This window comes from Scophthalmus maximus, chromosome 15 (genome assembly GCF_022379125.1).
Source record: "Scophthalmus maximus strain ysfricsl-2021 chromosome 15, ASM2237912v1, whole genome shotgun sequence".
In the NCBI taxonomy this organism is placed as follows: Eukaryota; Metazoa; Chordata; class Actinopteri; order Pleuronectiformes; family Scophthalmidae; genus Scophthalmus; species Scophthalmus maximus.
Window position 1 is genome coordinate 3,201,806 of NC_061529.1, and position 27,934 is coordinate 3,229,739.

At 43.6% G+C, this 27,934-nt stretch overlaps 1 protein-coding gene across 1 annotated transcript; it reads right to left on the bottom strand.

Moving 5' to 3' along the window:
• Positions 1–3,807: 3,807 nt before the first annotated feature.
• Positions 3,808–11,471, bottom strand: cdc25b (cell division cycle 25B). Its single transcript, XM_035609670.2, has 15 exons — positions 10,897–11,471; positions 10,658–10,740; positions 9,780–9,831; positions 8,506–8,547; positions 8,311–8,344; positions 7,945–8,094; positions 7,466–7,585; positions 7,241–7,375; positions 7,056–7,133; positions 6,592–6,771; positions 6,333–6,437; positions 6,171–6,233; positions 5,959–6,057; positions 5,532–5,777; positions 3,808–4,945 (listed from the first exon to the last, which is right to left on the bottom strand). Exons 1-15 carry the CDS (start codon positions 11,109–11,111, stop codon positions 4,805–4,807), a joined length of 1,743 nt encoding a protein of 580 aa, XP_035465563.1. The 5' UTR covers positions 11,112–11,471; the 3' UTR covers positions 3,808–4,804.
• Positions 11,472–27,934: the final 16,463 nt, after the last annotated feature.

The following is a 27,934-nucleotide window of genomic DNA, read 5'->3' on the forward strand; positions in this document are numbered from 1 at the left end:
CCCGACAAGACTCTGGTGTTCGTAAGACTTCAGAAATCACAGGTTTACAGTATGTTGAACTGTAGAAACGTGTGGCATTATCCATCGTGTGAAATATTCCTCTAGTGGAGTGTGAAGTAAAACATTTCCCGGGGGAAGTTTCCCTTCCTTGAGTGGAAGTATAAAGTAGCATAAAATGGAATTAGTCAAGTCAAATACCTCAGACTTGTACAAGTACCTCACTTAAGTGAGTAAATGTACTTAGTTTCTTTCCACCCCAGTTGAAATTAATTTATTTTTGGTTTAGGATTCTGTAGTCAAGACAGGAGTTAATCCAGTTTGAAAGAGTTGATCCAGTGTTTTAAAATGCCGAATTGTGTGTCAGGATTATTTTCAGGATCGGCAAAACCTTCTTGCTGTGAGGTGAGAGCGCTAACCACCACGCCACCGTGCAGCCCTAGGCCCAAGTCCTGTGGTTCCATTTCTCCGGAAACCTCCGTCAGTGTTCAGCCCAGTTACATGAAGCGCTTCATGAGAAAAACACCCACGCTGTGTGTAATGATTATCTCACACATCATGCTCCAGTCATAGAGGCCGTGAGCGAGTCCAATCTCTGCAGGTAATAATTAACCAAGAGCCATCAATCTGAAAGTGAAGCCAGATTTCACTGGTTCTCCAGTGGAGGTTCTCTGCAGCAGCAGCAGCAGCAGCGACCATCTGATTTTCAGTACAAAGCTGCAGAGCGAGTGACGCGCAGTGTGAGCATGTGAGCTGGTCTCGGAGATTTTTCAGTATGAGTCACAGTTCCCGCCTGCTGAAGCAAACCAGCTGAATTAGAACAACAACAGGATGTGGAGCGAAGGGGCCATCTGCCAACAACGTGCAGGGCCAATGACGGCGGGGGCCCCGCCAGTTTTGAAATAAAGGAAGCTAATGACAACACGCCGCAGCCAAACCAAAATATGTTTTTGTCCATTCTGCGGGGGGAGGGGGCATCTAAAGATCTAAATCATCAGTTTCTGATCCCTTAAAATCATTCAAAGAGGAAGTGTGTTTTACTTAACCACCACCACCCGAGGGTGTTGTGCTCGGTGTTCCGCCGCCCTCGCCGGGTTGTTAGGACCTTGTTTTACAGGCAGGTTTGTCAGTTTGTTGTCAGTGTCGACAGGTCACAGCAAGCCGCCGTTTAAAGGTGACACCCAGGCTGGAGGTTTTTTTGTTTTTTTTGTGAGGGCACCTTTGATCGGCCCAGAGCTGCATGCCTGCTGCGGGACCCGGGGGGGGGTCAAACAGGACATGCTGCAGGGGGGAGAGATGAGATGGATTCACAAAGGAGAGATGGAGATATGTAGGGTGGGGTAGGTGCTCTGCAGGGCGCTGGCGTGGACCTGCCTCCATCATCTGCAGCACTTCGAATTCTCTGGTTACATTAGACACAAACCGATGAGCAGGACGACTACGTGGCGATATTACAGGATTTAAAAAAATATATATTGACATACCTTGATTTGAGGGATATTTGATTTAGTAGATTAGCATAAGTACAACGTTACCATGATCTTTATACAGTTTAGTATTCATAAACAATCACAAGAAATCTGTCGGACTAAACTGAGGTAGCGGATTTTTTTATAATGGGAAAACTATATCTGACATTGTTATTGTACTTGGAGCAAAGTACTACTTTCATGTCTTAAATCATGTCTTAAGATTTAACTTTAGATTTATTAACTTTAAAACAAAGACTTTTGAAAGTTCGATCCTCGAGAGCAAGCAACTCAATTAACACCGCATTTTTTGGAGAGTTGTTGTTGCAACATTTCAAAGTGTCTCCCACTTCACTTTGTTGAATTGAACCTCAGAGTCTCCGGCTCCTAATTTGACGGCTCCTGGTGTAAAAGCTGACTCGTTTTCTTGTTTCTTTTCTGTGTTGGGGACCTGCCGGCGACTCATCTGCATTTCAAATCCGCTCCTGTTGAAATGGAAAAAGGAAGCTTGCATTGTAAAGTGTTGCATTGAGAAACGGCCTCATCTGAAAGTGCGAAGCCTCTCAAGCCTCAACAACATTGACCATTAACCGTCCTGCTCAGACAAAGGTGGCTGTTTCGCTGAATCATTGACAAGTGCATGTAAAGATCACCGAGGCAAAAATGCGATTTGCGCAGATACGACGAATCTCCGCAAGTCCGCCGATGTCATTACTCTCCGGGGTTGAGAGAGCATCTTTCAGTCAGACACTTTGAACCAGAAACTGCTGCTGTGAATCGAGTCTTTGGACGTCAGTAGGCGGAGAGCACACAAAGACTTGCCCTCTCTTTCCCAGAGCCACAAGGCCGCTGGGAAACTGCCTGATTTCAAACTTTGGGGAAGTGCCAGAGGGAGGGAGGGAGAGAGGGAGGGAGCCGAGCTGTTGGAACCTCTCCCTGCATCAGACCAGTCACGTGTTTACAGCACGTGGTCGCTCTGATTGTTTCACCTCCTGCAACAGAACAGTTATTACGCTCCTGTCAGGACATGTCGTGCTGCCAGGCACCGCCTCCACAGAGACACTCCCTGTGCACACAGGAATGTGTGTGTGTGTGTGTGTGTGCGTGGGCACGTGTGTGTGTGGGCACGTGCTGCAGCAGAGAGGAAACTCCCACCGTCGGCTGCAGATGGAGAATTTGAAATAAACTGGTGCAGGAAAAACCCGCTGCGTCCACCGGCGAAGCAGCCGGAGACCAAACACAAAGAGCTGACGTTCTATTCTTAGAGTTCAAGGGTGGAGAGACAGAGAGTCACGTTTACTGAACACCAGACGCCTGTGACCAGGTCCCACGCCTATCAGGACGAGTTTGACTAAAACACAGTAACTCCGTAAGCTTAAAATGTGGACAAAAAAAGATGTGCTTGCTATTTTCATCGATGAATACAGAGTGACAGAGTTGCCCTGTTTAACGTTTGAACTGCTCAATTTGTTGAACCGACAGAGAAAAGGGACAAATCCTCACAGTTGAGAACATGGGACCAGAGATTGTTCCACGAATTTTTACCTTGCAAAGCTTTCCAGTTGTTTTGATATCACGGCTAGTTAGATCCCACTTTTCTGCCTGTCACCAACCTGTAAACAACACAAATTTCCTAGTTTCGGGGCGAATAAAGCAACATCTCCTCTAATCTTAAATAAAACCTCGCTTTCACATCTTGACGTGAAGACGAGTCCAGGAACAAGTCCTGAATAATTCTGGTTCCAATTGAAAATGTGTTTGTATCATGTTTTCATCATATTTTTCTTTACCTTCATCAGATAGTTTCCACTTTAAAATATCAGTTCGCCAATTTGAGAGTGCATCTTCTTTAGGCAAAGACGACATTAGACATTTGAGAAGTTAAGCAGAAAAACTTTTTGGCTTTAACTTGTCATTATGAAATAAAAAGCGACATCAAGTATGACAGAAAAACGACATTGGCGCTTATATTGGTAGCATATGAGTCTTGCTTTCAGCATTAAATTCTCTAATGGTAATTTTCCTCTTTGGACAGTAGCCCGGCTGCGATGAGCAATGATGCTAACACTGCTGCTAGTTAATGCTAGGACCCAGAAAACTAAGTAGCAGCTTTGGTGTACAGACTTCTTTCTTCTCCTCCGTTATCGCCAAAGTGGTGATGACAACTTCTAGCTCTGAGGAAAAAGTACCTGCGTCTTGCTAACGCGTCTTTACGACAGTAATACCGCCTGGAACCACTAGGGGCACCAAAGTGGTCTGCAGCCTCTTTAAAGAAGCAGTTTTCACAAAATACATTTCATGTATCTTCACTCAGTTGAAAAACAGATACTGTCGAATCCTCTTTGAACGCACATTGGATCTTTATTTCAGCAGCTCCCCCACGAACCCTGGACCAAAATATATTCAAACCACCCGATCAATATCAAACTGACATCATTAGCTCTGCAGAAGGGAAGACATTTTCATCTCTGAACGTTAATAAGGGATTCAAAGCAAAACACACTTGTGTTTTTCCTAAGATTAAAAAAAAAAAAAATCTTCTCACACTTGCTGACCTGCAGCATCGGGGGAAAAAAAACATTATCTCACTGCAAAGTTAACAGGTAGTTCGTTTGCTTTGGTGTCATCTGACTGAGGAAGAAAAAAACAAACAAATATTGCAACCAATCAGGAAGGAGAAAAAACACTGCATTGATCATATACTAAAATGTAAATTTGCAGTTTGGGATGTCGAGGAAAAACAAGATTTAAATGAGGGTTTAGAAAATTCATTCAAAATTATATATATATATAAAAAATACGGTATCAAAAAAAAAAGCACCTCACCGGTTCAGGTTTTTAATTTAAGTGCTAAAATAAGGTGGGAAATGAAAAATGCAAAAAAACAATAAAAACAAAAAACAAAATCCAGTGACTGAAAGACAAACGTCAGACTCGGCAGTGTGGTCCGGTTGCTCGGCGGCACTCGGGCAGTGATGTGTTTCTCACGCGGCATAATGCAGAAGGTAAAAACAGGCAGTGTAGGTCCAAGTGGTTATTTGTCATCTTAATGTAAATCTGCACTGGGTTCATCATTTCACGTCTCTCCCTCTTTACATTTGCATAAATAACGACGCATGTTATAGTTAAATGAAACATTAAAGAGACTTTAAAAAAAATCCCTGTTTCGTTGGTGCAATCCCCCCTCCCAAATAACGAATGTCCTTGGTGGGGCAAGGTCTCCGGCTCAGAGAGGAATGTTGCACTCAGTCTGTTCAGAGGGAGGTAGGATTGAGGAGGGGGTGGCGGCAGTGTGATTGAGTGGCAGTTTGGGAGGACGACGAGGAGGAGGAAAACGCTCACAGCTTCTTCAGTCGACTGTACATGTCTCTCTTGCTGCGCTCCCCGGCCCAGGTGCGGCTCTTGAGGCGAAACTTCCGGAGGTCCTCCTTGAAGTCCTCGTGGTGCATGGGCCGGTAGTCCTGAGGTTCACATTGTGCCTGCGCAGGAAGACAACGAGACGGGCTTCAGATAAAAGTGCTGAAACAGCCACGGAGGGTTTCAGTCATCTGTTACGGTGTCGTAGAGCTGCTCAGTGAATGTCTGATAATAATTTTAGTTTCTTAAAAAGACGATGAAGACGTATATTTGACTAACGCAGCAGGAGTTTGTCCCGAATCAGACGCGTTCGCTACAGCAGGAAAATCTCCAGAACATTCTGTGGCGTCTGGGTAGAGCGCTCGCTCGCTGGCTGGCTGTGACTTTTCCGGAGATTTTCCTCCTTGTATCGTCACATGGGTTCAATTTTTCTAGGATGGTGGCAACGAAAAAAGTTCCGGGCAATGTCCCTCAAATGTTTCCTTCAGCCACAGTTCAGCTGTGCAACTAAAACCATGTGTCAAAAACAATGCTGCAAGGTTGTGCAGTCTTACATTTGATCAGATATAAACTGATTGGGTGTGTGTGTGTGGGTGTGTGTGTGTGTGTGCGTGTGAACAGAAAGAGCTTTACAACCCCCCTTCGTCCTAAGTCCAAGTCAGTGACACTTGTCAAAGTCTAAAGGGGAATCTGAAAAGAACAACCAACCTGAAAATGGGGGAAGAAGTCTTTGTATCCGCCCTTGAGGATGTAGAGCTCGGGATAGTGGAGGTTAGGATACTCGTTGACGGCGCGGTCTCGCTCACGGACGAAGCGGCACATCCGCGGGCCGCGCTCCGACGAGAACTCGCAGTGGAAGACGATGACCACCCGCTTCTCCGGGCAGGATGGGACCACAGGCGTCTTGAGGAGGAAGTCCTCCACCTGCAGCTCCTGGTGCAGGTTCAACGCCCCCTGAGACGACAGAGACAAAAACACAACACTTACACTTCTGAAACTTTTGTACCAGGACACATGATATTGAGGAACATTTGATTCTATGGCTGAAACGATTAGTTGATGACTGACAACCAGAAAATCCACGTGCAGAAGAAATCAGATTTATAGATAATGTGGGTCGTCTTTGAAGACTCACCTTGATGTGTCCTCCCTCAAACTCGTAGGGGTAGCGGCAGTCGATGATGATGACTCGCTCAACTAGATGGTTGAACTGGTCTGTCAGAGCTGCCACCATCTTTAAAACGAGAGGAAACACACTTTAATGTTTCATGCTTAAAATAATGTACGTATAGAGTAAAAAATCTATTGTCTGGGGCAAAGAGGAAAGAGCCGAGAGCATCTACTCACAATGTCTGAGGTAATGTACTTGAGGTCTTGGTGTTTGCCCTCCACTGTGGGTAATACAAAAGGCTAGAACAAAAGGAAAATGGGATTAGACGGGTTTATTTTACATCATTAAAAGTCACCAGCATTGAGAAAGGAAAAACAGGATTTCTCAGTCTTCCTCACCTTGGTGAAATCTCCGATAAGCTCAGTCGAAGTGTCCTCGGTGTCCAGCAGCTTCTCAATGTCTGTCTGACAGAAGGACTTGGATCTCTGCAGCAGTGAGCAGCTCTGGAGGGAGACAAGGGAGAGAGAGAGACTTAGGGAGGCGGTCAACGGGAAAATTGGTTCATTTGAGATTCGTCTGAAAAGCCATTGACAATGGTCTCAGAGGTGGTTTCCACTGAGGAGGAAACAGACGGTGAGTGGAGGAGCGAGGACTCACCATGCGTGGGGATTCGGGGCTCTGCTCCATGGTGGTCCCCGCCAGGCTGCGTCGTCTCTTCACCCTGACTGGCGTGTTGTCGTCTCCGGGGCAGTCGGGACGCTTTGCACAGGGACGGGACACCGGACTGGGCATGGAGGGCGAGCGGAACAGGCTCCGCGGGCGACAGCGAATCACAGGCTGAAGGAGAGGGGGGAAAAGAAATCATCAAATTCAATTGTCCCGATTACATTTTGACATTCCTAATAAAATACAGTATGATCAATATCTATCAGTCAAAAAAGGAAATGCGGTGTTTCACTGTGACATGTAGTGATTGGCTCAACTTCTAATAAAAACTTAGGGATTCAGAAGCTGAAATGAAACTGTGCAGGTGCAACATTTCTTTTGTTTACATGGACAAGAATTCCCAAATATTGTACAGGTCATTGACACAGATCGTGTTCATTAGCGGTCAAACTTACAGAGTCTTCAGCTGAATTGTCGGACACCAGCGGAGCATGGAGCAGGCTGGCCATCCCCATCGGCATCCCAGAGTCGTTCTGCGGACGACAGAGTGGTTTATTACAAAAATATCTAGAGACAGTATCTTGGGATCTTAGTACAGATGACAAATTAAAACAACGAGGGGAAAGGATTCAAGACTCACCTCCATGTTGTCGTCCAGCACGTCCATGAAGCCGTCGTCATCGTCGTCGTTGAGAGACGAGGCGGAGGAACGTCTCAGGAACAAAGGACTGGAGTCGTACATGTCCAGCTGCTGGATGGGAGGAGGTGAAGAGAGCTGGAAACGATAAAGAGCCGAGGTTTTAGTTTCCAGAAGTAAGTTTTAAAACCTTGTGCACACAAAGATGGACACAGATTCTTCACATACCATGAGGGCTGGTGCGGAGCTGGGGCGTCGGGCGAACGCGTCCTTCGACTGTCCGCCGTTGAAGGAGCGCACACGACACCGCGACACCGGCTTGGTGGGTTTCTTGAATTTAAAGCCCTCCTGGAAACACGATCAAAAAAATTCAATGCTGAACACTTTTCAGGAAGCTTTACCAACAACTACAGATAAAACTCTCAAATTTAACACCTTCCTAAGGCAGTGACTTAATCTGTTGCTGAGCTACTCACAATATTTCTGCAGGCATTAATCATTTGTATCAAACAAACTTACGGAAAGTAATATAGGTGTTTTGACACTAGTGTTACTCTCATAATAACTTAATAACTGCAATGCCCTCGCCATGGCAACAAATCAGCTTCCAGGGCATAACATTCCGTTAGCGTCTGTTTCGAATTCAGATCAGAGTATCTGGGCAGGTTTTCTTTTAAAACACCTTCTCATTCATGTGCACCACTGACCTCCGGCAGGTTCTCTTTGTTGTCATGTTGACCAGAGGAGGAGGAGGAGGTGGAGGCGTTCATCTGGGAAGGCTGTTGGCCGAATATTCCGTAGCGGTGAGAATCCGCTTCCTGTCCCTTTAGAGAAGGACTGAAACCCAGGAGCTGGAGCTGAGGGAGGAGGGGAGAAGAGAGACTCATCAGCAGGGGCTCAGCTCGTTTCACTTTCAGGCATAGTTTCCCCCTCCTCGTGACCCCAGTGAATTTGAAATACATCAGGCAACATTCTTACAGCAGCTGACAACGCTGAAACAGCAGCCAGAGATTAAATCAAATAAAATGAGGCACAGAGAACAAAATTAACAAATATCACAAAAATCTGCTTACTGGCAATGAGTTGATTCTTCGAATTGGTATCCTCCTGTAATCGACAGAAAACAAGAGGAATCAATAAAACCGTTTCACGTTTGTGTAGTAAAAAACAATCCCCGGAGAGTAATGCTGTTCAAATTTTAAAAAGGGCAATAACTGCCAGTAACACCAGTTAATGATCTTAGAATATCGACAGGAAAAGCAACTCACTCGTTGACGACGCGGCTCGACTGTTCAATAGCCTTTTCGAACCTGTAACAGAAAAAAAGTAGATTTGAGAATTAGTGGAAATGGTTAAAACGTTGTACTGCACATAAAAGAAAATTAACAACCCACTTTTGAATGACCTGGAAAGCCTTAATTGGCCAGTCGAGACACGGTTGTGTGCCTGTAAACTACAAAGAACCTGTGGCTCCATTGAGAAACACAAGAGCAACGGTTGGACTAGAGGAAGTTGGGCGAGAGGTGGTCTTTGCACTGGAGCAATGCCCACCTGTATGCTAAATAAGTAGAGTGGAGAGCACAGGGTGCAGCTCAAGAGAGGGGGGAAGGACGACTGGAGAAGGGAAGCAGAGATCAGCTAATCTACCATATGCCTGCTGGAGCCAGTGCCGCCAACCCCTTTTCTGCAAGGGCCCTTTGTTTGTCGAAGGGGGAGCGTGTCCCATTCAATGCAGAGCAGACGGAGGGAGGGCAGTTGTTTTCTGGGGGTGCCCTCATTTCAATAGCCCTGATGCTGAAAATCCCCCCAGCCCCCCCTGTTTTTTTATACTATTGAAATAACAGAGCATAGGAAGAGTGTGCCAAAACCCAGAGGGGGTGGGCGATCATTAAGCCCAGGCGCGGGACCAGGCGTAGGCCATGCACCCCCGCCCCCCACCCCCAAACAGGAAAACTCCTAGCAACCGAACAGCTGTAAAGGAGGTGAATGAGGGTCTTGACTTGAGCACCAAATGCTGCTGTAAAGGAACTCTCACATCACACAGCAGCAGATGTCTGTAGAAACTCGCCCAACTGAGAATCAAGATAAGGGGCCACCCAAGATTACAGCAGCTGAGCCAGTGAAGATAATTGGCACGTCCAGTTTCTTTTACATCAGTTACAGAAAAAAATGCCCTTTCTGTCTATAGGAATAAATACAAATTAGTTTGCACTTCTTGTTTCATTTCATCTAGTCAGAAACTGTAAAAATCCCTGGACCACCACAATTCTTTTCACTTATCTTTAAAAAACACAATGAAAGTTAAGCCCCACGTTCCCTATCCGCTAATCTGCTTAAGTTCAAAAAATGAGTGAAGATCTCATCCTAAAGCCAACGGTTAATTTTTTTTTTATAATCCTACGAATTAGAAATGGTGCTTGGCTCAGCTGAGCCCCGAGCACACGGTGGAGGTGGCGTCGGGGCGGGGGATGATAATCTGAGGGGCAAGAGCTCACGGGCCGATTGATTACAACAGACGTGGACGGGGATGGTGCAAACTTACGTGTCCTCCACCTCAACAGAATCCGAGGGGCTCGGGGGATCCATGCCGAGGCCTGAAGAGAGAGATTCGTGTCACAGATAAGACACTGGCTCCCCAAATTATTCAAACACCAGAGAAAAATACAACCATAGCTGGTGGAGTTTGCATATTTTTACAGTGTTAAGTGTGTGGTGAATGCAGCTGTGCATCAAGTGACTGACTTTCATTATCAATTAATCAAAGTATTATGATTGTTAATTGCATTTCCTAAAGGTGAAGCTACAACAGTTGCTCTGATCAACTTACAGTCTCAAACCTATAAGATATTGGGTTAATAATCACTTCAAAACGAAGAAAAATAGCAAATCCTGATTGATGATTCAGAAGTTTGGAATTTGAGATTTCCGTAGCGCCGCAACAGTTAATCGATTAGTAATCGACTACTAAAATATTCGCCAACTACTTTGATAAGCGATGAATCGGTTCTAGTAGTTTTTTTATGAAAGAAAAAAGTCTAAAGTCTCTGATTTCATCTTCATACGTGTGAATATGTTCTGGTTTCTTTGCTCCTCTGTGACAGTGAGCTGAATAACGTGGGTGTGTGGACGAAGCCAAAACATCATCATGGGGTCTGGGAGCAATCCTTAGCTGCGGCTTTACATTTTAGCATGAGCAATATAATTAAAAAGGCAAATTAATTCACCTTTAAAAACTAATAAACGAGGCTCTAGAACAAGTCAACATCAAATGACTTCCCTCGGGTCTCGAAGGGGCCTGACAGTGGATCAACTGTACATCGTGGCCCCTCGGGCAGCAGCATTTCGTAATGGCATCAATTAGCTCAGACAATAGATGATGCATTTTTTTTTTTTCTTCTTTTGTTTCTCAGGGTGGCTCACCGGCATCAGATGAGACGTCAGAGGCGAAGGAGGGAACCTTTTCCAGCGGCGCATGCCTTCTTCTTTTCGGGGTATCACAGAGACTGCATGTGGGAAAGAGACGAACAATTAAGTGTGAAAACTAAACCTGAGCAGACTTCCGGGGATGGATGCACGTCGCCTTTAATGCCCCGTGATTTAAGTTGCAGAGTTGAAGAAAAATAGCACATGATAAAAAAAACAACAACTAATAACTATACCTCCCGAGTCCGGCCAAGTTGTTCATGTCCAGGGCCAGGTTGGTGACGGGCGACAGCACGGTCGCGGGTCCCGGGGAGAACAGGTCCCTGCGGTGCGCGCTCCTGGAGCTCAGCTCGGGCAGCGAGAGCGGGGAAAGCCCGGGGATCCCGTCGGGCCTGCGCTTCAAGACGGTGCTAACGGGGCTGGCGCAGTCGAAACGATTTGCGGACTCCATCGTTAGCTCAGTCCAGCGTGTAGAGAAATCCCCCCGCCGTTTGCTTTTTGTGTGGAAGGTTTTTGAAAGTTTGAATTCGGTGTCGGGACGAGGCCAACTAGTCAGCGAGACGGAGCAAACTTCCAGTGCTAACCAGGGAGCTAACCAGCTAGCAAGCAACAACTCAAGAAAGCATTCTTTTTTTAAAGTCACACGACGCTAACGAGCGACACAGGAAGTGACTCGGCGGCTCCGTGTGGAGATAAAAAAAAACATTTGATTTGAGTCTTGCAGGATGAGTTAAAACCACATAGTTGTTGTGCGGCGGAGAGCTGCGGCACAGCGGACACCGTGTCTGACAGACAGCCCCTGGGTTCTGAGAAGCAGGACACTGGGGGCAGCTCGTATTTATGTTTAAAATAGAAGTTCAGGAGCGGCAATCTGTCAGCCAATCGGCGCCGTTGTCATAGCCCGCCGACCAATCGCAGCGCGGAACAAAGCTCTCCGCCGTTTGTCCTGTCGCCGGATGGGGGAAGAAGAAGAAGAAGAAGAAGAAGAAGAAGAAGGAGGAGGATGTGACACAATCCTTTTAAATTTTCATCTTGTTCTTCTTCTCACAGATCTTTTGTTCTCACCAACCGCGACTGTGGCTCGAAAACTAGGATCGACCAAACCATGAAATCGTTAAAAAAAATAAAAAACTCAAACTTTAGTTGGGTTTGAATTTGTAGAATCAAATTTACTACTCAGACAAAAATCAACAGTTTTGCAAAATCCTTCCTGGTCTGCAGCATGTCTGAGCTCAGAAGCCTGTATTCAAATCTACAAACAAAGACACTGTTAATTCATCTAACCCAAGGTCCAACTGATTCACATAATCAAGGACGATGTAATCATCATTTTCATCATCATGTGTAAACTGATTAACACATTTACACTTTGATTTTTGCTTTCTAGCATAACATTGTGCCTCTGAGGTTTCAGACGTTTGGCTCTCTGTGTTGCTTTTTGAAAATCCTTGTATATTTAATCTCTTTTTAATATTCTTATGTTTAGTATTTGGTTTCTGTGTGTACATTTGCTCACAAACTCATCTCAAATTGCTCCTTGAGAGACAAATAAAGTATTTTTAACACACCCAAACTGAATTCATTTTGGCAATGGTAGAAATATTCAGATACTCAAGGGTGGGGAATATTTCAGACATCAGATCCTTTACTTAAGTTAAAGTAGAAATTCAAAGTTAAAGTACTATCAAAAACGCAAAAATACTCCAACCGAAAATGTTACTTATATATAATCAAAAAAATATGACTTTACAACTCAAAAGTAAAAACTTTTAATGCAGAAAAAATGTCTCTGTAGTACCCAAAGTGAAAGTTTCAAGCCCTTCAGATATTCAATTTACTGTAATTTAAGACTAAGAAAGGATTTCAGCCCCACTTGTTTATTCTGTATGCTAATTTAATCTATATGAAAGCATATTCTATAAGATGTTTATATGTTTTGTATGCAAATCTTGATTAACACAATAACTAACTCTAGCTGTCGGATATATATAGTGGAGTAAAGAGTGCAACATTCCCCTCTGAATGTGGTGGAGTGAGAACTAAGATTAAATTATAATACTCAAGTAAAGTAAGGTACCTTAAATTTGTACATGGGACAGCTTAAGTAAAGACTTACTCTAGATACTCTTACTTAAATAAAAGTAACAATAGGCAACGACAATACTCCATTATTGGTAAAAGTCCTTGTTGTAGTTCCATCAGTGGTGGTGGAAGCATTTGGATCCTGTATTTAAGTTAAATGCCCCTCGGCGTCTCTCATGCAACATTTCATTGTGACCTAACCATGTGTATGCAAACCAGTAATGGCTGCCAAGCTCATCCGCCTCCCACACAAAGTGACTCAGACAAAAGAATTTGCTTCTCTCCGTCCGACCAGCTCACACACTCTCCTCCTTTGCTTTCTGAAATGACGTTGAATTCATTCATACTTACAAGCTGTGAGAAGCAACATGAGCTCAGGGGGAAGATGGTCAAACAGCCTCAGGGAACCAAGAGGCTCCCTGAGTGTGTACAGATATTGGTATGTGCATGTTTTGCGGTTGCATCTGTGAGTTGGTGTGGGTGTTGACACCTTTTAAAGTGGTTTTAGTGGATATTTTCCTTCATCAAACAACACTTCCTGTATCATATGTGAGTAAAATTGAAACTATACGTTTCCTTTCAGTAAAAAAACAAGAACTATGGTTCCACGAAGAAGTGATGTTACAAACTGCTGTTTTTTTTTAATGGTTTAGTCATTTGACCATGAAGTTATTCCAGTGGGTCTATTCCCTGCAGGTTTGGCCACCAACCATTTCTCTTTTGGCCTCGTTTGGATCACAAAGTTCTGTAAACCTTGAAATGCCCTTCTTTCAAATGGAACGTCTACTGGGTGCGAGCAATTCTCTCTGACTACGAGTGTCACTTAAACAGGCCTTTTTTATTAGGACTAACATACTCAACCAACAGTAAAGTCAGGAACAAGATTGCTGAGAAATAGACAAACATCTTTAACCAGTTCAACCAGACAGCTGAGACAGTCCAGTTCACATAACCAGACGGTTGTTTAACGCCGCAGCATTTTTGCCGGAGGTTTATGGGAGGTCTGAGTTTGTGCAACTTCTCCCCACGTCTCCTCACACAAGGAGTCCGGGTTTGTCATGCACACTCCCGACTGGGCTTACAGCTCCGAATCTGATAAATCGACAGGCAGCACCCGCTTTACCACAGCAACAGTGTTTTGGCATTCGTGAACGCAGAGTTCTTTCTTTTGTCACATTTTTTGCAAACCTGCTGTCGTAAGCAAGAGGGGGTGAGGGGGTTCCGATCTGTGTGGAATAACCAATGTCCACCACTGGTCAGTCTTTGTGTGGGTAAAGTATCTGTGTGATTGGCATCACAAATGTAAATAAGGTTTAATGAACTTCCCTGGAGAGGTATAAGCACGGGCCTGTGACTGCGGGGCTCCACACCCCACATCTGAAAAGAGGAGACAAAAGAGGGGGAAGAGAGAGTCAGTAGGCTCACCCCGAATAAAACCTCCGACACCTTCTGTTCCCACTAAACCTGCACTGACTCCCCACCGACAACTGGTTTCCTGTTTTTTACACAAGCTCACACCAGCAGACACAAACACAAAGGTGACTGGAAAGCAAGATTCACAATCTGCTAAAGGGAACAATCTGTTTCAGAAATAAAAAAAAAATAGATTGTAATAATGCCACATTACGTGCGGCCTTTACTCTGCAGGGTCCTTCAGTTTGATATCACAGCGGCAGCAGATCTACATCGGCTCAGCTTGCAAGTGCTTATCTGGAGAGAGCTCTGGTCTGGAAAGTCTTCAGAGGAATAAGCTCACTTCAGTTCTGGCATCTCATGTGTTAGCTGTGAGGGTAAATCACAAGGCCATTTCGCAACGGTTATGGTGAACCAACTCAAATCAATACAGTTGTATCTGTCACTGTAAGGGCGACTGCATCATGAAAACTCCTGCTGCTGTGTTTCAGACAATGACATTTCTGTGCCATAATGAAGAGCCACAAGTTACATAATTTTTTTTTTGCGTTGCAGACAACTTAACATAAAAACTAAAGCACGTTCAAAGAGTCTGCCAACTGATTTGAATGTAATGAGAGAAAAAACAAAGGCTGCCTGTAACGTATAAAACGCAAATAATGAAACTGCATGAAATAGATTAGAGCGTTTAAAGTCCTAGTTCAAGTACTGTACACATAACTAGAAACCTAAGTTAGTGCTGTTATAAAAAAATCTTTGTGGATAAAGTTTATTACTATAGTGAATTATGACCTTTCTTATCTCGACCTCACCCTGAAGTGAACAGTGTGTGTGTGTGTTTGTATGTGTGTGTGTGTGTGTGTTCGTGTGTGTGTGTGTGTGTGTGTGTGTGTGTGTGTGTCTGTCTGCAGGAAGTTTGTTATGCTGCTGCTGCTATGCTCATGAAGGATTTCTCGCCGCTGACGCTTCACTGCTCAACTATCTGCACTGTTTGTTCATAGGCCCTTCATTTACAGCTGTGAGGGTGTGGCTACCACACACACACACACGCTCACACACACACACACACACACGCACACACACACACACACACACACACACACACACACTAGTTGCTGAGCAGAGTCTTGAAGCGGAGACTTCTATATCTTGACATTTGTGACAGCAGAAGCATTACAATTTTACAAACCACAAACCAAAAGAGACAGGGATTGAGGGTCTTTGTCAAGTTGTATTCCCTCTGTCACTGTAGAAAACATCTGGAGCTGCATTGAGACAATCATGTGACTCTAACAATGAAACCATTGTTTTAAGACAGGGACCTCTTACTGTACGTAGGTGCACAGAGAATACGATTTCATTGCGAGGGGAACTATTCAGCAACAGTCACAAAAACAATGTGCGGAATGTCCTCAATTATCCAAACAGTCATGCATTCAAAATATTCAAAGTATTGTATAGTAGCACAAAACGAAAGCAAATACAAACCCTCTGCTACGTCATAGAACCATTCAAGTTTAGCTCCTAAAAGTAGCAGAGGTATAAGGAGCAAAATGTACTTTTGTCATCAGTGTCAAAATGTCCCGTTACAGGCTATTACATTTTCCAAAATCCTTATTGATCTTTCACAAAGCGTCATATGTTTTTTAACTGATCCCATATTTTAGATATAAAATCTTAATCAGGAAAGTTTTACACAAACTTCCCCCGAAATGTATTGGAGAATAATAAACAAACTAGAATAGAAATATTAAGGTAAAGTACTTGGCCCTAGTGTTTTAGCCACCGTACAGTACTTTCCACCACAGCGTTGGGGAGGGATCTTCTTACCAACGCGGGACAATTAACAGACAACCTAAACCTCAGCGCAGGGCACTGACGGCTGATGAGCAGTCGATTGGACACTTCACCGAGCGTTTGCATTTGTCTTATCTGCAAATGTTTTGTTGCAGCAGCATTTACATTGACACTAGTTCAAACGGGTCATTAGCACAGCGGCGGCTGGATTTTACAGGGCACCCAGACTGTCACACAACTGATGACACCGCGCTGCGGTTCATTAACATGACAGACAACCTCACAAGGAAAATGTCTCGGGGCTTCGTTCGGATCATCAGAGTCACAAGTCAGACTCCTCGCAGTTCGTACAGGGGGCTCATCTTTGTGGTTCGCCTCCCGTGCAACCCAATATGAGCTCTGTGCTTTGCAAAATAACAGGACAAACCAACCGTCTGCTGTTCCCAAAAATGGTCAGTCTGGACAATAAAAGTGGCAATTTGACCTTCGTCGTGATAAAGTGATGAGATAATAGATGTTAAGATATAAAGCCACTTTCAATCACAGATAAGTGCTTGATGATCATAAATAAAAGGAAATATGATCATGACATGAATATAGAAGAGATTGCACAATCAAATCTGAACAATTGATATGAAAATTATCAACACTGTCTGTCGTATACGGCCCAAATCCTCCTTTGGTTTGATATATTCATCCATAAAAATAAAACAAAGGCAAAAGAGCTTTGTTGGATCGGCTGGGAAAACGCCCATCAGCAAACGATCTTATCTGAAAAGTCTTCTGGCAGGAAAACAGAAAAATCTGTGACAGCAAAGCTAAACGTTGTTTTTACAATGTGGTTTTTACAAAAGTAGTTTTTCACTTTGCAGTCGAAAAGTACAATATTTTGGAAAATGTGCTAACTCACTTTCTCACCAAAGGTTGGATGAGGACAACTCTGTCCATGCTAAAGCTAGCAGGCGATTGTAGATTAGCATATTGACTGGAACCATCGGAGACAATAAGTCCATCTCTAGATGAAAGTGATTCACACATTAATGTTTTTTTAAAAACTATAAACAAGAAGGGAAAGTGATGAATAATGTTTTAAGGGGGTTTCTTGCCGCAGCATTTCTTGCTAGCTAGTAAAGATGATGCTGCATTAGCTAGGCTACATGTAGAAGGGAAACAGCTAGCTTAGCGCTGTCCAAAAACACATGTAGCAAACAAAGCCTCTAGATTTCACTGACTGAGTTTACTGTTCTCGTCAGCTCAACAGACCAATCGGCACAGATAGAGATCTAAAAGTCACTCGTTGAGGCCTTACAGGGGGTTATAACCTGTTGATGAACCACAACGCACTTATTTCACATCAACGTTTGTACGATTTGAGCAAACGAGATGTTGCTCCTCAGCCAAATGTTGTAGCTTCACATTCACTTGACGAACACGAGAGTTGCTGCCTGATGATCATCTCATTCAACATTTGACGAGAAAGCAAATAACTACATTTTCCGACACGTCGGACTACTCCTGTAGCCCACACATTGCTCAGCTCTTCTTTTGTTCGTTTTTTGAGCAGAACATTTCTGGTTTCCCTCTTTAAGACTTTTCAGATTAGGGGGCTTCGCAGATTAGCATTTGCAAACCGATCCGATGGAGATATGTTGTCCAAACATTTTGTTTCCTCTCTCTCTCCTGCGTTTAGTTGACTCAAGGAGGATTTTGGTGACACCACTTGTTGTAGGATCATCTGTGTTAGTTTGGGTCGTGAATCTGAGTTTTAGTCCACCTTTAGTGAGGGATACTGGTTCAGATTAATGTATACATATATGAAGTATGTGGCCATATGAGCAAGAGGGAGGATTATTAGTAAATGGCGGGAAATAGTATAGCAATGTTTTTTAATGGACAATTGAGGAAGAATGAGAAACTTTTCATAGTTTCCTCTTTTACATGATGACCCCAAATGAGCATCCTCTCTCCAAATGAGTTGTGGATGTTCTTTGAATGATCCGCCCAAAACTTTTACATGAAATCACACCAGTTCTTCCTACTCCAACATCTCCTCAGCCCTTCACTCCACAGAGGAATGGCGGGTGTGTAAGCGTGGAGACGGTCAGTCGCCCGCCGCTCACCCCCCTCCACCTCCCGGGTGTTCATCCACGCCATTGTTCCCTCTTATTGTCTCCGCTGGTGTCAATGCAGACTCTCTCTTGGCATAGGTCATCCCTCCCTCCACTGGTCAGCAACCAGCGACCCCCTCCCCGCACACACACCTCCGGGCCCAGGTCGTGGAAGAAGGGGGGAACATCTGCTCGTGGAGGAGGAGGAGGAGGTCCGGCAGCCGGCAGATGGACGGCAACACAGAGGTAGAGAGAGAGCTCCAGCCTCCAGCCGGGAATTCTGGAGGGAAAGGGGGACAAAAGATGAGGAGGGGGACGAGGACGGGAGGCTGCAGAGGGTTAAGGAGAGAGGGGTTAAAGAAAGGAAGGAGGAGGAGGAGTATTATATAGAGTGGAGTCCTGACAGGGGTCCGGGTGTATATCATTATTATACGTTCAGGACAAGAGAGGAATTGTGAGGTTGAAGGGGGCAGACAGAGACGGATCAATAGTCAGAAGCATCAAAAACATTATTTTTGTTCCAGTTGTTTTGAACCAACGCGTGAAATTCTCTGCAGCCGAATCTGAGAACAAGAGCATCGTTTATCGCTTTCACACAACGGTGAAAAATGATGGCAAGTGATAATTGCTGTCGTCAACTCTTTTATGTAAAATCGTATATGGTTCTTTTTATCTGAATTTGTTTACCTTTTCAGATATATTAATATTTCTTGTTGAATTTATGAAGCTTTTCAAAGTGTAATTTGGGAAAAAGGTGCTACATATGCAACAATTAATATTATTATAATACTTTCATAATATGAAGGAAATTGCCATTTTTACTGGTACAGTATTATGAGCAGACAAATAACTGTTAAAAAGTGTTTAAAAATTCAAGTATTAAATAAAAATACAGCATAAAAGGTGATTGCAAACAAATACAGGGTTGTGTAACTATATGAAAGAAGGGGGATTAGCAGGAAATGATAAATACAGTGAGATGAAGCACATAACAGTGTGACATTTAACCATTACATATATGAACATCACAAATATGTCTCTCTGTCTGTTTGAAATGGAGGAAATGAATCAGAACACACCGAAGACAACTGTTACTTTGCTTTGAGACCAACAAGATGCTGTGGTTCGTAAGAAAGCGTCACTGTTTTTTAAGACGTCAGCGTCTCATCTCTCTTTTCGAATGCACGTGTGTGGTGGATCTCCCTTTACAAACGTGAGACAGGGCGTTTGTTGCATCAGCTCGTCGTGCCTGTTGATTCCTGCTCCAAACGGGGGGAAAAGAAACTGCCTCAGTGTGAGAATTTGTATCTGAATGCAGTCGGCTGTTGAAAGCCCTTCAATTGGCTGATCTTAATCTACAACAGCCTGTGAGCTGGAGCCCAAAGTCACATCGCCGCCGTCGGCTGTACACGGCCCGCAGACAACACAGTCGTACTTCAATGACACGTGCATTAGGGAGAGGTGCAATGGATTCATACACACAGTGGTTTGATTTTGGTCGTAAAATAAACGACAAATGCAAAATGGAACGGAATAAAACACAACATGTGAACCAAAGCCTTTGTCTCAGGACGACAGGATAAGAACAGTAGAAGTTTAAATAACTCACACACACACACACACACACACACACACACACACACACACACACACACACTCATAGTGGTCCTGACTCTGAATTCCTCTCACTTCTACCTGCCTGCTTATGCAAATTATTTTTTTGTTTTACAATCTTGCTAATGAACTCATAGAAAAGACTGACATCCTTTCTGCACAATAAGCCCCTTTGTGGCCCCCTTCATTTGACTTGAATGTGAGTGATGGGCACGCGTGTGTGTGTGTGTCATGTCTTGAATATTGCATGGAAAGCAGTTGGCAGCAGTTGGACTTGCCCATCTGTCAGAGGCAGCGCTGGGGCCTCATTTCTAAAGGATCAGACAGAGACTTATTAATCATGGATGAGGTCAGGAATTAAAAGTTAATAAGTTCAACAAGTATCAAAGGTAACGTTATTAAATGTTCATAAACTCGGCAATTAGACGCCCACAACTATAATGTCCCAGTTGATTGATTTCTTATTAATGGCGGATTAACTATAGTTCTAATGTCATTCTTCTTCCCTGCAGCGGTTCAACTTCCTGTTCAGAGGACGTTTGGGTGCAATTTTATTCTTTATGAGCTGCTGCCAATTTGTTGCGTGTGCCACGGTGGAGCAGTCGAGGTCAGAGAACATCTCCTCTGATGATTAAGACCTCAGACGTTTCTCTGTGTTAGACAGAGCACAGTATACACACACACACACACACACACACACACACACACACACACACACACTGTACCAACTCTACATCCACTCAGGGATCCACTAACCATTTAACATGAATATCATAAGAATGCCATATCATCCTCTAGCAAGTCAAACATTGGGCATCTTCTCAGAGATTGTGTGTTGGTGCCAAAGTGACAACTCTGTAAAGATAGTTATTAAACATTAATGTTTTTTGTTGTTTCAAATGTTCTAGCATATATTAGTTGAATTTTTGGTTTGTTTTCATGGTTTTATGTTCTTCACTGTGGAGTCTTTCATTACAGTCATTTCAATACTTGTGAGGCTCATTTCATGGACAACTCTAGTACACGCACCAATGCTGTTGATCAGAGTCATTATTCAAAGTCCAAAAATTCTAATGTCTTTTGGAAACTTGACATTTCTTATTCTCCAGTTACCAGTTGCCCTAGAGAGCAGCTGCCTAATTTTCCCTTTATATTGTGCTGCCACCTGGTGGTTATTTGTGGCATTGCACGTGAGGTACAATAAAAAATGGCCTGGCATCAGATTCTGGACTACAAAAATGGTGGCAGCCGTGCAGCAAGGAGGGAGTTCAGAGGATTGTTTGCAGATATTCAGTAAAAAAAAAAGAAAGAAGAGCTTTTGATTTGTGGTTAAAAAAATTCCTTTATAGAGCACTTTTCATTGCTAAAAGCAATCTCAAAGTGCAATGTTGTGGAATGAGCGATCGGAAGGGGAGTACAGTCGATTTTACAGACCCTGGTTGTCTGTTGGGAGGATACAACAGTGAGGACAGTATGGGATGTTGTCATGTAGAAACTGTCCTGAGCAGAAAGACCACAACAGCTCCTGCACTGCACTGAAGGTTTAATGCTCCTGCACCTTTACTGCTTCGTCACTAAAACGTGTGTGTAACTGCTGAATCTAACACTTTCTGCTGGAGTGAGAGGAGCTGACGCTGCTGCTTGTTCGGCCATGTTTGAAAAGAAATGTCACAATTTCCTCAGAATTGGTTGAAAATTCATCCTGGTCAACAGAACCACATACGTCTCACGCAGCATATGAATGTAGACGTGTATCTGAGGTGGCACTTTTAGTTTGGTCAGAGCCATTGTCAAAAGTGTCAGTCAATAATTCCTGTCTTTGTCGAACTGGCTCCTGCTTTTAGAAGTTGCATGAGGTAGAATTTGAAAACCTCCTTCTCTGGCGCCATCGTGTGGATGGATCAGACATGACACTGAGGCAGACAGCGATGAGACAGCAACGCCCTCCAATCCAGGGGCTTTATAGTTTAACAAGAAAGTAAGCAAATAAATAAATCAAAGTTCCATATAGTTTTAAGAAGGATGACAAATATAAGATTGGAAAAAAAGCAATAATGAATACAAAAATAAATGAATAAACGTAAAAATGTATATCTATATTTGTTAATATCAATGTGTGTGTATATTGATATTTTATTAGTAATTTAACATCATTTATTTTTTTGCTATTTGACACATTTTTTACTGTTCATGTTTTATTATAAGGATTTTAATGAACTGAAAGCCATTTGAGCATCTGTGAATTGAAAAAATTATTTGGCCTTCACACACATTCTGCCATGTCCTCCCATCTTGATTTTGTTAATCATTCAATATTTATTCCAGTATTCCACCTTAAGTATATATAGTAATCTGTAATATCCATATTTATTCCAGCATCTTTGCACTCCTTTATTTATACATACATATATGTATATTCATATTCTTTATATATATATTTTCTTTTCTGTATTATGTTTATACCTGCATATAATCACTAAATGTTAATATTCATCTATGTTTACTCATCCTTGGCCAATAAAGCAGATTCTGATTCTGAAGTGAATAATCATAAGAAGATCATTATCTCTACCTCTGTTCTCCACCAGGTGTCAGCAGACGCTCAGTCGCAGGCCTGGACTCCCCCTGTATGTGTGTGTGTGTGTGTGTGTGTGTGTGTGTGTGTGTGTGTGTGTGTGTGTGTGTGTGTGTGTGTGTGTGTGTGTGTGTGTGTGTGTGTGTGTGGTCCTGTTTGAAGTGCTCAGTCTGCTCTTGTTAAAAACCCTAAATGAGCTGCTGTGCCCCCTTCACTCTTTACATGAGTCAAAAGACAGTGGAAGTGAGGTGTAATGTGCCCCATCATTGTCCCCCCCACAACACTCAAGAGTCCATCACCAGCTCACAAAGTCAGAGAATCCGTCTTTGTTTGGCATTTCTCCACGGAGACGGACGCTTTGATCTGCTGGTCGGAGGCTCTAAATGTCTTCTGCTCATCCCGAAGGAACGTGGACGAGCACAATGGACCACGACCGGGGTGGGGCGGCCGTAAAGAGAGGACACTGCGAGAGAGGCGCGAAGGCCAAGACCCAGGCCTCTGAAGGAACTGACAGGAGAAGCATTTCAAACTTCACCAAAATTGAAACCTTTACATCCGATCATCTATGAGTTACAGTGCGTATCACTTCAAACAAGTGAGCTATTTCTTAATGTTTGCTTGAAACTAGAGTCCAGCTGTTGTTGCCAGTTGTACAGTGACAAGAGAGGGTTTTCTGACTTTATGAAATGTGATCTTCATCTAAGTCGTAAGTCCAGACATCTACAATGTGCTTCAGCTAATAATTACAAACAAGCACAAACTTTTGTGACTTTAATAAAAAACCCACACACACTAAACATGCACATTCTGTTGGTGCCTGATTATTTTATTTTTTTCTGCGCTGAAAACCCAGCGACACCAGGACGACTGCAACTCCAAGTGTATGATCACTCCGACAATCTTTAACATCATAATTCATAATGCTGTGGAATTACATTACACTAAATTAGTTGTGTTACTTTTATTTATACTTTTAAATATGTCTCGAGAGAGGCTAACATAAAAGGTTGTGCAAAGCGAACGTCCTTTCTTTTGGGATCATATGACCACATTTCTTGCTCGCCGTATGATTTTTATTGAATTTGTATTGTTCCCCTTCTATATTCAGACAACTCTTGACTATTAAACACTGAATTATGTCGTGGCGAGGTCAAACACTACAGAGGAAAGGCGCGAACGCAGAGCTACGTATAACCCTGAAAAGTGTAAATATGACCTCGTGATCCCGACAAAGAATACAGGAGAGTTACACCCAGAGGAACTAAACATCTGCAGTCCGTATCTGGCTGAGAGGAAGTGAATATGCAGGTTTCCTCATCATCTTCCTATAAACAGGGGCCTGAGGAGGCGAGCGTGGGGGGTCGAGGAAGTGTGGCAGTAATATGAGCAAACAGAGAATGTGAAGGGAGGAAATGGCCTGAAGCTCATAATGACGTCCCCGGAGCGGCGGTGCATTCAGGCGGCAGCGCCGGGCCGCTCGGACGCTTTCTCCCTCTGTCCCCCTTTCAATGCAGCGGGGCCCTGCAAGGCGGCGCTTTATAGACACGGCCCTGACACCCACAGGAAGTGTAAACAGAGGTCAAGTGTTAAAGTCCAACCCGCCAATTCTCACCTCCATTAAAGAGAGAGAAAGAAAGGAGGAGGGGGGGTCTCCACAAAGCACCTGGGAAGTTGCTCCTTTAAAACACTGTAATGATCAGCCGACACGTGAAATGTCTACATGACATTTACATTTTTATACATAAATCCCCCAAAAACCTGCGGCTAAAGTCACTGGATTACACCGGTTAGACTTTGTGAGGAAGAATAAACTTTCCAGCAAGTTAAAATATTACACAATCCACCAGGAAAGTTATCTTTGACCGTTTCTTTTCTCCACACAGCAACAGTTTGAAGTTTGAAAAAGACCTTACTTACGGTTTTAAAAAAAAGTTATGATGAACTCCTGCATAAGATCCATAATCCAACTATTCATTTGTGTGTACTAAAAATGTTGATGCTGAAAGGTTGCGTGCGGCTGTGAGGGTCGTCCACTAACCCGAAGGTCGGCGGTTCGATCCCAGCTTCCGCCAGCCTGCATGCCGATGTGTCCTCGGGCAAGACACTTAACCCCAATTTGCCTCTGACGACACTTCTGGCAGCATATGAATGTTTTTGATGTGCATAAGCAGAAAAATTGAGAAAATAAGAATATACATATATATGTGTTTGTATATATATATATATATATATATATATATATATATATATATATATATATATGTTTCCTATCTTGTTCCTATGAATGTGGATGTTTCTTTGGCCTTTGAGTGGAAAACACGTTGGAGCCATGGTCACAAGTCTGAACCAATTCTGTCGCCGTGATGTCAGAATCAGGAGATGCTGTCGTGTGAAGAGGACGACACAGAACAAAAACAAGTCTCCCATAGGTGGGGTGGAGCATTTTAAAAAATTAAAACAGTGTTGTGTCTCCCTGTCGACGCTTTACCAACGCCTTTCTAAAAAAAAGAAAATGGCAATAATTTTTTCCCCAATTACTCTATATACATATATATATTGTTTAGTCTATGAGACATTAAAACATGTCACATTATGACTTTGCAAAGCCCAAAATGAAGTCTTCAAATGACCACTAATATTTTGCTTTCAACGACACCAACCTATGTCTCAATTGAGAGGCTGGAAGATGGGAATAAGTAGCTGATTATCAAATCAGATCATCAATCAGCTGCCTTCTGATGTCATGAATTGTCCAGGAAATAAGTTGAATCTTGCTCTGAATAGATCAGGCAGGTTCAAACTCTCCACAGCCTCTTGGTACGGAGGCCTCTGAGTGAGTGTGTGTGTGTGTGTGTGTGTGTGTGTGTGTGTAGTGTCAGACAGGTCGAATACACACACGCTCCGTTCCCAGGGACGAGGGCGCTCATGTCGGTCGACGGATACCGTCCAGGGGGAAAGTTGATCCCTCATTAAGTTGTTAATGACATGGACGGTCATTTTCCGTGTGAGTGGCAGGAGGACTCGCGCTCCGGGGCCCCAAAGTGGCCACTCGGAGGCCCAGCGGAGAGCCGGGCCCCGTACAGTAGCACTTCACAGCCCCTGACGGGTGTCGATGCTAATGGGGGCGTAACTGGAGCCCCCCCCCCGTCCTGCCACACATGCAAATGAGAAGCACACAGGGATCTGCATAGCGACTTGCAAAAGAAGTCGGTCGCGTCATTGATGGCATTAATCCAGCTGCACTGACTCAGGGGAACTTTGACAGGATAGAAAACCTTCTCTATCTTTATTATCTGTCAGTTTGTTTTTTGTTTTTTTAAAAAGTCTCAGTCCTGCACAGGAGCCGAACGCATGGAGCCTCAGCACACGACACTCCGGTTACCAACTGTCAACCGTCGGTGACGTGTTGAACGTTAAATTGGAGGCATGTTTTAAAAGAGCTGGAGATTTTAGGCCGAGGCCGTGAACCAATTCCACGCCAGGTCCCAATTGCACAGCTGCACTGAAGGCGACCGTTTTATTTCCCACCGCAAATCCAGTTGAAGTTTTCTGGGCTATTTACTTTTGACCTTTCAGGGTCGGACACAGAAAACAAGACGGAGGACTTCATCAAAAGAATTATAACTTATCACGAGGAGTTACACTAGAATTAGATCTGAGATAAAAGCGAGGACCTTCAACAGCCTCCTCCCTCACATCTGAGGAGACACTGGGTCTCAGTTATGTGACACTAGTAAGACTTAGTAACGCCGTATGACATTATTATTATAACGACGAGCAACTGACATAAAGACTCGTCTGTCAACGTGGACATGCCCACAAAAGGACTTGAGTCGAGACTTGTTTTGACATGATCTGACATTTGCCTCGGACTCGCTTCAAAACACTCATTTGATATCGTTCATTTTCATAAATAACATGTATTTTGTGTGGCTGTGATCTGAACACAAGCCACAGAATCAAATATTATCCCTCTGAACAGGAACTCAATGTAAAAGAAAATGAGAAATAAAACAAAAGCCATAAATGTGTCTGTATAACAGCGACTGAAAAAACAAATCATAAGTGGTGCCTTGCGTGAAAGAAAATGTATTTCCAACAAGAAGGCCCACGTCCTGCTGGTCGGGGCTCGGGCCCTGACTGAGATCAGATGCTATAATCCAGTCTAAAAAATGTACTTCAAATAAAGTCTCGCTCCCTTATACTTACTTTTCTTACAAAATCATAATTTTATGCCGGGTTTCAAAAAACCAAACGGGTTCATTGCTAATGGATTGTGAGGAAGTTGTCAGGTTGATGATCAACATGACACATTTTGTGTGAAGAGAAAACAGCAACAATATTCTGATAACGTGTGCTGAATCGGAGTGAATTCTCTTTTTCTTTCTCATCAGTCAAATCCCTGAACCACGGAGGTAGTGAGAAAAGGTACTGGGGGGAAACTTGGGACTCCAGAAGCAGTTGCGTCGACACAAAGATTCCCAGAGTCGGTTCCATTTACAAGTGAAGAGCAGGACGTTCACACAGTGAGGCAGGTTTTTTTCTTTGCACATAGTAGCTGATTTGCGTGTCTCCAGCATTCAAATAAAAACACTGCGAGAACCCAAAGAAGTCTCAGGAACCTGATTCAAATCTGCCAATTCTCCCTCCAGGTTTGTTTCATTCAGCAGATTCTGAGTGGAGTGTTTCAGTTCAAAAGGTCAAAGCAGGCTCCTCGTGAGTCCGAGTCGAGTCGCAACCACACGCGTATTGGGGCCAGACGGAGCGTTTCTACCTGCACAGTCAAGGTGAGGGCCAAGGCCCCCGGCGGGGCCCGGTAATGACCCCTCGGGCTCCCCGGCAGCGAGGCGGCGGAGGGCAGGCCCGTCCCGGGTCGTTCTGCAAACGGCTTCATAAACTCATTAGCGATGGATGTGCGCGGACAGGAAAAGGCCCCCGGCGTGACAGTGCCTGTTAAATGTGTCGGGCGGGTGAGAAGACGATGCCCTTTCACGTCAGTAATAATAATGATGACGGTGTTGCTCCAAAGCTTTTGTCTCGTTCAATCACGTGCGAACGGAGGTACGAGGTGAAGGGGGACGGAGCAGCAAGAGGGTTTCTCCTCTCATCTCCTCTCATTCCTCCTGTCGCGCAGGAATATTGTCCTTTAGCTTCAGATACGATGAAGACATAGACAAAGGTCTTTATATGCAGAGAGGAGTTGAAACACTTTTCTGCTGTAATATCCATCCAACACATTCCCTAACTGGGAAATGGTTGATATAAATATTGAACAATGGTTTTAGTCCAGGATAGAATATAAAATGTCATCTTCTTTCCCAGATTTCTTAAGTGAAAAGGTCAAAGAAGAAATAGACTTTTTGTTTTCATTTTTTAAACTTGTGGAATAAAATGTATTTGACTACTGTAAACACGTCTTTAAATGTACAGTATGCTCACAAGCCTGTATTTGAATCTTCAAATGAAGTTTTAAGCTTCTCGTTTCAAATACTTTGAGTATTTTGATTTCATGTGACATGTACTGTAGATGTCACTTGACTTTACACATCAAAATCTTAAAAAATATGACAATACTGCACATTGCGATCGATTATACTCATCAGTTTATGAAGTAGTTAGAATAAGCCCAAATCAATCCATCAATATGATCCAATAATATCATATTTAACACAGGCAACAAAATCC